Here is a 12,567-nt window from a genome sequence, read left to right on the forward strand (position 1 = left end):
TTGGGGGATGTGGGTTACGGTGGCCTTCTGTGTTCACATTAGAGTAAAATGACCTAATGCTATCATTTAATTCATGTGTTTTTAGATGTTTTTACTTTCCGTAAGGTAAGGGAAAGATAACTATAAATTGGCTTCAATTCTAAGTACAGGACCCTCCTGTAAATGTATCTCAGATATACATTTTTGATGTTAAATTCATTGTAGAACTTCTTCATTAATTTAATGTTAACTGATAATCTACTCTCACAAATGTACCCATCTTTCCAATTTTTACTTATTTTATATTTTAATGTGTAGGGAGTTTATGTCCAACACTCAAAAATGCGGATATAATAGAGGTACAAAATGTTTTCATATACTGTTCTCTCCGTTAGTACTCGGAAGTCCGTGTATGAATACAAATAAGAGAACCAAATATTTAATACCATCATGTTCCTTGTTCCGTCTCAAAGATAGTTGGAATGTATTTAAACTTTATAACAGTTTTGAACCACCCAAATTGTATTTGTTTTAGATAGCTGCTTGATTGGGTGATTCAGGTATAGATTTGGACTAGTTATTTAGACTTTTTCAAGTAGAACACAATACTGGAAAACCTGCTTTGAGTTAATGTGCAGTCAAAGCATCTTTTATCAAATGCTGGTATCAATCAGCTATTCCTATCTGTCACCAGTAGACAAGAAGATAACAATAAAAAAAACGGACAAACTTTTATGGATAAATCAGGGCAAAAACATAGCATTTATTTTGGAAATATGAATTTATTTGAGATCCCCGTCCATCCACATAACTGCTTTTTAAATGTCAAATGTAATCTTGATTTTTAAGCAGTACAGAAACATCAGCTAACGCAGTGGGAAAGCTCAAGCACTCACAGATTTAATCTCTAATATTTCTCTTTACATTTTAAATAATCCACCTATGACTTCTACAGTCTCACCGTTTCATTCACAAAAAGCCTCAGAAATATACAGAGGAGTCGCATTCAAGCAGAAACATTTGAACCACAGCTGAAATACACAAAACAGGTCCACGAGACAACAGAAACAGGAAGTGCTGCATCACAACTGTTACATAACTCATGGGACGGACACACGCAGGAGGAAAATATATCCAAATTGTTCTTGTATCTAAAACGGAAATAAATCAGTAGCAGTACCAATACTGACATCAAGAGGGCAGCTTTCCTGAACAATACTGTACAAAACAGCTGGCAAACAAAATAAATGGTCAGGTGACAAAGCAATGGAAGAAAAAGCCACAACACTTCCTGTCCCTTATAAAAAATGTTATCGAACTTTCTGCTACCCATTTTTGTAAATCCCTTTATGTAGGTGAGAGAAAAAAAAATCATATAATATAATCCAGAGAGCTTTAGCCATATATGGCATATTGGACCAAATGAACAAATCCTGGTTCAATGGATTTATGACATGCAGTAAAATGTCTTTTTGTGTTTAAACCCCATGGCAACAATAAATATGACTTCAATTTATTTTGTAGAGAGGACAATACAAGAACCAGGAAGAAAAATATTTTGTTTTTTAATGTACTCATCATTTAACTGTCCTGAAACAAGAATATTACATTCACTCCGGAGAAATGTATGTAGAAGAAAAGAGAAAAGAAGAGAAAGAGGCACTGGACGGGAGCACATCACAGACCGAGCATGGAGCTTTTCTGAGGAAGAGGAGGATGAAGAGCAGGAGGATGAAGAGCAGGAGGAGAGGCTGGGTTTCGGCTCAATGGCGTTGGTGCAGACTCGTCCTGCAACTCTGTCCATCCCTGAAGAGCCGCTCAGTAGAAGAAATACACTGAGGAGGGAGAGCAGAGGAGTTAGAGTGGATGGGACAATTAGGAATGATTTTGACTGTTACAATTCTACAACAACTGACAAACTGCACCTCCTGATACTTCTTTTGTAGACATTTTTCAGACACTTTCAGTAGTTTGATTTGCCATAATTCATATTCTGAATGACAATCGTTCGTATTTGTTTAGGGTCAATAATATGTTATTTTTTTCTAAATACACTTAAACGTAAAAATCTTTAAAACAATTATTTTCTGTCTCCCTCAAACAGAAATACAAGCCTAAATCCTGTTGGTCTGAAAACAATTCTGCACAAGCTGAAAGGTAATGGGTCATAAAAACAGTTCCTTTGAACAAATGTCTTTGTGATCTTCCTGTTAGATTCAGACATCCATTGTGTGAAAAATTATTACATTTATTAGTACATTTCTGCCCATAAACGTAATGTTTTCCTTAGAGGTATCATGATGTCGACCCTACAGCAAAGACCAGAGGGTAAAACTAAATTGTGAGAATTTATTCATCCTGAGGGTGCCACGAATATCAAAAGCCAATGTAATGAAACCCTTGTTTTGAGTCACAAATCAAAGTGGTGGTCAGAGCAGGGGCACTTTGGTCTGATGATGGTGCTAGACAAGTCAAAAGATGACCTAAACCAGGGAAATAAATCCGTAAAACCATAAAAGGTTTTATCCAAACATCATCTGTGGTCGTCTAGTCACAACACAAAAAAGAGTGACAGAAAATATAACAGGAAACATCTGACTGAATTATACCAGAAAGAAATACTGTTGCAAATGAGGTAGCAGATATTTTAAAGAAGAGAACCCTTTTAAAAAATAAGGAAAGTTTGCTATTTGAAACTAAAGATTAATTACTCACAGAAGACGACTCCAAAACAAATTACACCTATGACTGCCATCATGATCATCATCTGGAGGGAAAAGAGACAAACAAAGTCACATCATAAATTCACGAATAACCTTAATATCTTTTATGTCTGAAATATGCCAGACAAAGCCTTGAAATTAGAGGGGAATTAGGGGACCAAAAAAAAAATGTCTGTGTTGTTTAATTTGTTTCCATTTGAATTTTTCTCCACGACCACGTGATAGTGTTTTAGTGTGGGGTATTTTGGTTCAAATACAATATGCAAAGCTACACATTATGGACCTACGTACTCGATAAATAAATCCACATGATGACATAGTAGGGACAGACAGGAAATCACATCACCTCAGTGGGGGGAGGGGAGAGAGATTAACAGGAACAATGAGAGGACAGGAGAGAGAGATAGGGGGGGGGGGGGGTGTTGTGGGTTACTGAGAACAAAGCAAAAATAGAGAAACCAGATGTTAGTCGAAAATGAATGTAACACAAGGAAATGATGAGTAAGTGAGTAAATGGATTGGTTCCGGGGACTATTTTCAGCCGCGGATTAATCTGCAATTGGGGATCTAGTGAGTATTTGGGACGGTGTGTGTGGAATTGAGTAGAATGGTAGCGAAGGAACCTGTCACCCACTGCATCGCGACAGCTTACTGAAGTGTTTTTATTAGGTTTTGGACAACAATGGCACAGAGGAAGAAGTTATATCAGGATTTAATACATATATAATAGGATATAGTGTTTATGTTCTAAGGCATTGGTTGAAAACTCATTTAACCCTCCTATTGTCTTCGTTTCCCCCCCTTTACTTTGGTGTTCGCGGTCAAATTTGACCGGTCCTTTTTAACTGCTATTACACAAAAACCTTTAATCATCAGCACATTTCATTTAACACCCTTTCAAACTCTAAATATTGTATCAGACTACTGGTATACATGTAAATATACAAAGAATAGACACTGAACTTGTATTGCGTGGGCCAGGTGTGAGCCATGTGGGGGGATGGGCACATAAGAGCGGGAAATGTGTCAAATTGTTCTGTGTGTGTGTTTGTGCCAGCCAGGTGTGATTCACATGGGGGGATGAGCCATGGGATGAGCACATAAGGGGGGGGGGGCACATCTAGAGTGTGTGTGTGTGTGTGTGTGTGTGTGTGTTTTATCTTATCCAGACGGTTACTAATTCCTTTTCTGTATACATTACATGTTAGACACTTTTACAATCCCCACAGGAGCAATTTGGGGTGAAGTGTCTTGCCCAGGGACACAACGACATGCTGACTGCAGTGGGGTTTGAACCTGTGATCCCCTGATCCCCCTGATCTGATCACCAATCCACTAACCCACTGTGCCACACGCCTCCTCCTCCTGTATGGCGGTCATCTTTGACCGGGAACACCATGGGTGTTACAAAGTGGTGACTGATCAGCAATTATATATGTTCAAATGTCTACTGTGAAGGATATCATAAAGCCTTAATGCAAATGAATGTAAAACAAAAAAGTTATGATTGATGAAAGTAGTAAATCGGTCAGATTTGACCCGAAGACAACAGGAGGGTTCAAAATCATCAACACCCCCAAAGACTTCACCAAACACACCACAAAGAACACGGCCTGGGTGTCATTGGCGTTAATATTAAAGGCTATAATGCTTTATGTCCTCACTTGTAAAGACGTACACATCAGCCTGTGTTTTAGTGTGTATTGGGGGTGGGTGGAGTTACATCACAAATCACAGCTGGCTCTATAATCCCACACTGACACTGTAATCCAGATTGGGATTTCTCTCTCTGACTTCCTGGTCACTGTCAGTAATCCTCCTCTGCCTCTCTAAACGGCAGCTTCTGATTGGCGGATATGGAACCATCACAGTCTGTCCGTCAGAGGCGGAGCGATGGACGGACAGAGTGAGATAAAAATGGATTGGCAGCCTAGGCCGGACTGATGAATGACCAGGGGAGAGCGAGATGTGATGAGGGAGGGGAACGAGGGATAAAGATGGCGGCTGATCTCACACCGGATGGTTCGTTCCATTCGGCTGATGAATTTACCATCATCATCATATTTTAAAGAATGCTTTAGTTTATATCAAAATACAGAATTTTGTCTTTAGATAGGTTTCAATGGTGGATTGTCACCAAGTACATTCAATCGAGTTATTAATTAAAAAGTCGAAGTACTTGCACTTTGAGGATAGTGTTGAAGACCAAAAAGTATTATAAATTGTAAATTCTCAGAGGCTATATATGGAAGGAATATTGTAACTTTTCACTCTATAGCAGAGTAAAGAATATGATGCACTGCTGTAGATTAAAATCCAACAGTATATTAAGGAGTTAAATCGAGCACAAATGTAAACACACATGCAAAGTATACCATCAATATCATGTATTATAGTAAAACACTGACAGGGAACATTTGACTACTGATTGCACCGTATTACTTTATTTGAGTAAGGGTTTGAGTGCACAACTTCACTTGTAGTGTAGTGTTTGTACTTGAGTAAAGGATCTGATTATTCCACCTTTGTATCAATCAATGAGAGCATGAAATGGTGTGAATACTTCATGTTTTGCCTTTTAGATCTCCAGTGGTGTCTCGCATTTTTTTATGATCAGCAAAAGGTGCAAGGTGCAGAAATACTCCTCATGAAGTACTTAGAAGGGCCAATGCATGATGGGATACTACAACACATGCCCACCTTGCAGTTTTTCCACCAGTACTTGTTCTTGAGTTTGGCGGCGCTACTCTCGAACTGCGAGGCTCCGGCCTGCAGGGCGTCGGCCCGGTCGTCCAGCTCCGACAGCTTCTGGTCCCTCTCCAGGACTTTGTCCACGTTCACACGCATGATGTCCACCACCTGAAGGACAACAACACCTGTCAGCATCACAGCCTCCCTCCTGGGATCAATCTGGTGTTATAACTTCATTCATTGGTCTTTTTGAAAGCCTTTTGATTTGATTTTGTGCTAAAGTATTCCAAAAAAGCCTCAAGTTAACCATTTGTTTCCATTGAGATTATTCCATACAAATGTGACTCCTCGTCTTTGAGCGGTTTCCTCACCTCGTCCACTTGTGCCTGTGTCTGCTGCAGTCGTCTGTTGCTGGTGAGGTTGGGGGCCGGAGCCGCGGGGCCCCCCTCACCGTCTGCACCGGCACCTTCTGGAGTCGTCCTGCAGAGCGAGAGGTGAGACAGAGGAACGAGTGCAACTCATCACAGAAACCTTTCAGTAACAGTAAAAGTCATTCTTCACCTGAATGGCCTGAAACATTATCAATTATTATGCAGAGAATTTTCTAAACCAATAGTTTGGTATGCTAAAATTAAAGATTTTTGAATTGTTGATGTCTTTAAATGTCTTGTTTTGTCAGTCCCAAACCTAAATATATTTCCTTTAATATGATGTAAAACTAGGAAAAGCAGGGATTTCCAATATTTTAAGGGCTACAAACAACATTTTCGGCCATTTTGTATGAAAAATGACTTGAACCATCAATTGTTTATCAAAAAAGTTCCTATTATTTCCATTCAATCGACATAATGTTGGACCACTATAATGAATCTTCATCACTTTTAGTCTTTTAATTTAGAGATGTTTTATTTAGTGTTATACTGCCAAAAGGGACAATTACAGGACATATTAAGTTATAAAACTTAGTGTAAAAGTAGTTTAATCATAGCAGTCCCCATATAAGCTGTCGGACCGGTTCAGGCTTTGGCAGAAAAAGTGTATTGAAATGTCTAAAATAAAAAATGTTTTGGAATGTTTATAAGTTAAACGTTGTGTTATTGTGGAGGAGGATGGGATATTTCGTATTACGAAAGTTATAGGTTTGCTTTTCATGGCTGCAGAGATGTGGCAGCAAACAAAAAATCACAACTTTGAAACTCAGCCACAAATGTATTAACATCAACAGATAACATCTGATGTTTGAGTCTGTGATGTTTACAGAAACCAAAGAGAGGGTAGATCTCAGAAAATGGCAACATCTCTGCACCAAGACAGTTTTGATGACAGTTCTATTCATCTGTGTGAGGTAATAAAAGAATAAAAGCCAGATTATAAAAACAGATTAATGCCTTGATGCATACAATATTTGAATCCATTTATATGTTTAATAAATATTCTGAAATGGGTAGATATGCTCAATGAGTATACTGCTGGGTTTCTACGAGTAAAATATTGAAGGAAGGACTTTTTACTTGTAGTTTCAAAAGATATTGCTATTTTTGTTTTTTAAAGTTAAGTAGACGATTTGAGTTCATACTCCACTGTCTTTCTTTTTTAACCAGTCAGCCCCTTATAAGGCAACAGAACTGTCCTTAGACAATTCATTTTAAAACATGAATTCAAAATAGTAAACATGACTCATCAAACTTTAGCATCCCTGCATATCATTAAAGTATACGAGAGTGTAAGAAAGAATACAATCCGAAAAATATTTAAAGCTGTTTTACACACACGTGCACACAGCAGGTGGTGACACACATAGCAGGTCCCTCTCTCTGCTCTCCTCTCAGGAGCAAAATGGAGAAAGATTAGTGCACGCAATAATACCTCCCCCTCCTCCCCCACAACACTGAACAAATACAATAAAACAATCTTTATCATATGTTTTGCTTTTTCGAAAAACAACTACTGGTCATTTTAAGCGACACATTTCATTCAGTTCTTGTTTATGCTCAGCTGAATATTGGTTTGACGGTGTGAAGAGTGAAACGCACTTTCGCAGTAATGATAGTTTTGCAGGTGAATCATTGTGATACGTTGTCTCCTCCCAGTCTTTCCACAGTACCGAGTTTTATTAAAGCAACAAACGATATTAAACCAAAGATCAACATCTCGGAAACACACATTAAAATGAAAGAAAAGTTGTTTAACTGCATTGAGCGGAATGTAACAAAATGCTTTTCAGCCGTCTGACCACTTCGTAATGTGAAAAAGTAAACAGATATTTCGCATATTATATACAAACGAAATGAAATATGTTACTCACATCTCAGCGGCAGGATGATGGAGATAATCTGAGTCCGAGAGAGAGGGGTGAGGAGGGGGAGGGAGATAAAGAGAGAGATCCAGAGAGATCGAGAGAGAGAGAGACAAATTGAATGTATATGAAGGTTGAGTCCAGTATTCTCTTGTCACGATATTCTAATTCACTTTTTCTTTCAAAATAAAAATACTAGTAGAATTAAAGAAGCTGCACAAATAAAAACTCTGTGTCAAACGTAGCCCCCCCCCCCCCCCCCCCCACCAGACACACACACACACACACACAGTCGGGGAACAACTGAACCAAAATCAATATGTTTCGTCTGCAATGTCAAATTAGGCAAAAGTGTTGCGCACGTGCACCATGTGCACCTTTAAAAAATACAAACTGGAATTGTTTTTCATGAATATCAGAAAAAACGTTGTAATATAATATGTCAAACAATATGCAAAAAAAGGGACATAGTGTAGTATGTTTGTAAATATGCAGTAAAAACACATTGAAAAGTATCTTAAACATTTGCAAAATGTTGTAATTTGTCGATAATATCAGAAAACACTACATATTGTAGTATGTGGGGGAAAAAAGCATGGTGTAGTATGTAGAACAAATATACAAAAAAGGCACAGTATATTATGTCGAAAATATCAGAAAAAACGATATAGTATAATATATTGAAAAAAATAATCGACATAGTATGTTGAAAATATCTTACTTCTACATACTTTGTCGAAAATATCATGAAAAATGACATTTTATAGCATGTCGAAAATATCCCATGAGACGACATAGTAGGCTATGTCAAAATAAATATGAGAAAAAACGACATAGTATGTCGAAAATAAAGAAAAACGACGTAGTATTTTATGTTGAAAATATCCCAAAAGACGATATAGTATAGTGTTATATTTTCAAAATACTATACTTTATATTTTCAAAATACTATACTTTATATTTTCAAAATACTGTACTATGTAATTTTTTTTCAGCATACTTTACTTTGTCGTTTTTTCTGATGTTTTCGACATGCAATACTGCCTTTTAAAAAAATATATTTTCAACATACTATGTCGTTTTCTTTATATTTTTGACTATACTATGTCTTTTTTTTATTTATTTTTGACATACTATACTATCCCTTTTTAAAAAACATATTTGCGACATGCTATACCATGTCTTTCTTTATTTTATTTTCAACAAACTATAATGTATTTTATGAATTTTTTCGACACTATATTATGTCCTTTTTGTCTGATTTTTTTTAACATACTATTTCGTTTTTATGAATGTTTTCGTCATACTATGTCTTTTTTTCTCTGATATTTTCGACAAAACAACTATGTGTCCAGCAGTGGTTCAGTCATAGAGGCTTGGACTGGGAGCTGGTTCAAGTCTCCGAACAGACCTTAATATGGAATGTGGACTGCTACTCAGTTCACCTCCTGGTCAAATTTCACTGTGTGTGCATGTATATGTCGATTTTCTTTTATTTTCAAATATATCTATACATTATGATGTTCCAGACCTTTGCTTGAGGAAATGTTCTCGAACTGGACCTCGATGAATTTTAATTGAATACCCCTATGTCGAGAAATATCATAAAAAACAACGTATGTTGTAAATATCATGAAAAACGACATTAGAAGTTTTGTATGTAGTTAATCAGAATCATAAAATGAAATGTTCTATTATGTCATAAACATATTTAAAGTATTTCAGTGTATGCAATAAAAGGTTTTTATGCAATAAATAGTCACACAAAATATGTTTTATGCTATTAAAATAACATTATGTCAAAGTATAGTATTTCAAAGAAATAAGCATGACATAAAAATACATTTGTTCAATTGTTAGACAGGTAATGAGACAGAACTGAGTTATTCTCAAGGTATTTTATACATGTAACATTTTAGTCTGTAAAGGAAATGTAGATCCAATGTAAGGATCAAGTAACCAATCCAGGACAAATAGTACATTTTATAGTCTTCATTGAGTTAATCATTCAAACACTCTCTTTCAATGTTTTTTATTCTGTGCAATATTTCATTAAATTGATCAAACATTCAGTCTCGTGACAGAAAGAAAACATTAAAGACCTGATTAAAAAAGAATATGTTGTTTGAGTTGTGAAGAGAGAAGGCGATCCAATCTGCACATTATACAGTATTTTGACAACAATATGGTTATTACAGCAGTTTTCATCGTGCTTTGCTCAAATGCATTACAATGTATTGCGTCCTGCCGGGTATGTTTCATGAGGCCTTTAAATCTTTGACACAATTTGATTTATTTCAGTTTTCAGATGTTATTTACATTCAGATAGTATAGAACAGTTCAGTTAAAGCAGCACTTACACAGTTTCATGAGGTGGGTGATGTTTGCTTCGCTTTAAGTGTTCACTTGCCTAAGCTTTGCTTTTCCTTGACATAAAAGGAATTATTTTACATTGAAGTCCATTTATTTGATCTGTTTACCAGGTGAACATGGCAGGTTATTAACTAAGCAGACATTCATTGGATGAAACATGTTTCAGTGTTTGAAGGGAGGAACGTTGGAACACTCATATCAACAAAGACAGAAAAGCAGGCACAAGCTATTGAAAAAATATTCCTTATTTCTCAAAACACCTCCAGCAAAATGGCTTCTTTCCTCTGCGTATTTACACTCATAAACTCAAAGGAAACTGGGAAACTCAGCTTAAATTCACTTTGTATCATTGTTGCAGGTGCATTCGCTCTGAAACCACAAAGACAACCCTTTTCAAATTGTACTCAAGCCAGATGAACTGATATGATACCTAAATACGTCTACATTAGTTGAGAGTAATAGCAATGTAAATATTAAATGAAAGGTATAAATACAATGCTTATTTGCATTGAGCTTTGCTTAATTTACATTATAGAACATGAAGCTTACAAGCATTATACACAGCCCTGTTATATACATTAGTTACAGTATTATTTATCCTTTACAAACTGTAAATTCTTAAAATAGGTTTTAACTTTTGTCAAATTAAAAATGTAAATGCCCTTTAGATTTCTGTTGTTGCCAAACAACTTTAAATAGTATCACATCATAACATATTACATAGGATTTCAAGAGTAATGCTTTCTTTACACATGCCATTAGCATATTAATTATAGGTTGATCTGTCAGAACTGAAACAATTAGTTGTTTAATCAATTGACAGAAAATTATTTCTAAGCATTTTGAATTGCTTGTAATTATTTTAAAGCAACAATGCCCCACATTTCACCGGTTCCAGACCCTCAAGTATGAATATTTGCTTGTTTGAGTCTTCTGTGGTAGTAAACTGAAGATAATAAGCTTTTGGCTATCAAGTCATTTTTACTCTTCCTATTTGACATTCTCTAGAAAGTAATTGCAGGATTAATAAATCAAATTAAACATTAGTTAAAATACTATATCTGTCCTTTATACAACTTGTCTTCCCAAAATCTAAGATAAACTATTAGATTAGGCTTAAAGAGTTTTTGTGATGGATCTAAAGAAACATTATCTAAAAATCTCCTCAAATAAATCATTGTTTGAAATTAGGAATGCTTGACATTGGACGTTGCCGATATCCAATATAGGCAGATATTTTTTCCACCTAATTATCAAGCTTCTGTTGAGGAATTTAATATTAATATGCCTACTGTAATCGTGATGGCCCACTGGCAGATGCAGACATAAAATACAATGCAAAATGTTCACCGGGCAAAATATAAGAAAACTACTTCAACTTCTGTCATAACAGAGGAAAGCCTCATATATGGCCGACACTCTATTTAAAGCTTTCTAAGCAGCTACTTTATTATCGTGAATGTCTATTTCACATTCAGAAATCTGAGGTGGAGTTCTCAAATATGCACTTTTAAAATAATTACTAATTAATAAAAAGATGAATTGCTTAATGATGCCTTTTCTGGACAGTGTTCCTGAATAACTTTCACTTTAGTGCAGAGAAGGGAAGATACTTCTAAAATGTGGGGAATCAGTTTAAGGCAAGAAAGGCTTTGATTGTTCAACATCTGTCAAACAGGATTCTCTAATTTAGATCCTAACTTAACGTTCAGTAATATCCCAGAAAAGTGGCAATTGGGTCACATTTAAGAATCGAAACCTCTGCTATACTTGCACATCACGGAATGACATACAATGAAATAAAATCACACGGTAAGAAAAAGCATTTCTTGATCGTAAATAGTAAGTAAAACTTTTCAAAGAGCATTAGTGTGCAAACTACTTATTGTGCGTCGCTGCCTCTCTGTGCGCCTGCAGCTGAAATAAATGAGAACAGAAACTGTGCAAACAATCAGATATATCAAGGTCATTGTGCAAAATAAAAATGGTCCTTTTATTCAACAAACAGAACCAGTAAAAAAAGGTCTAAGTGCCATTTTGTTCTGTTTGACCTTCACTGAGGTGCAGTTACAGCTGATAGCCATGGGAGGGCAGCAGTGGGACATCAAGAGAATTGTTTTTTGCTTTTTTTATGAAGCTCAAATCTTTCTATATTCTACTATAAGGTAAAAGTGTTGCAAGCACATTCGGTTTTCTTTCTTTGTTTTAATTTTCCTGCTCAGGCTGGCGGCAAGTGAAAATGACCAAACATCAGACTGGATGCTTTCAAAGAGAACATTTGACATCTGCTGGTTTTAAAGCAGCAGATGTACACCTAATCACTTTAGGTGTGTGGAAGTTTCATGGTGAGTGAAAACAACCAGAATTTAAACTCGGCACTGAATGAAGAAAAGAGATTTGGAGTGATTATTTACCAGCAGTATGTGTGTGTGTGTGTGTGTGTGTGTGTGTGTGTGTGTGAGTGTGTGTATGTGTATGTGTATGTGTGTGTGTGTGTGTGTGTGT

General features: G+C 36.2%; 1 protein-coding gene across 1 annotated transcript; it reads right to left on the reverse strand.

The window, feature by feature from the left end:
• Nucleotides 1–79: 79 nt before the first annotated feature.
• LOC307021045 (vesicle-associated membrane protein 2-like) lies at nucleotides 80–7,896 on the reverse strand. The gene is made up of 5 exons (XM_079652790.1): nucleotides 7,699–7,896; nucleotides 5,765–5,873; nucleotides 5,403–5,561; nucleotides 2,695–2,746; nucleotides 80–1,814 (listed from the first exon to the last, which is right to left on the reverse strand). Coding segments are annotated over exons 1-5 (339 nt in total). The 5' UTR covers nucleotides 7,701–7,896; the 3' UTR covers nucleotides 80–1,797.
• Nucleotides 7,897–12,567: the final 4,671 nt, after the last annotated feature.

The sequence above is a fragment of the Notothenia rossii genome, assembly GCF_949606895.1.
Source record: "Notothenia rossii genome assembly, chromosome: 10".
Lineage (NCBI taxonomy): Eukaryota > Metazoa > Chordata > Actinopteri > Perciformes > Nototheniidae > Notothenia > Notothenia rossii.

Excerpts from the sequence above, each read along its gene's own strand:
- LOC307021045 (XM_079652790.1), bottom strand. Across the intron at positions 5,562-5,764 it reads CACAGGCACAAGTGGACGAG|GTGGTGGACATCATGCGTGT; the intron begins GTGAGGAAACCG and ends GTTGTCCTTCAG. Across the intron at positions 2,747-5,402 it reads ACTGGTGGAAAAACTGCAAG|ATGATGATCATGATGGCAGT; the intron begins GTGGGCATGTGT and ends TTTTCCCTCCAG.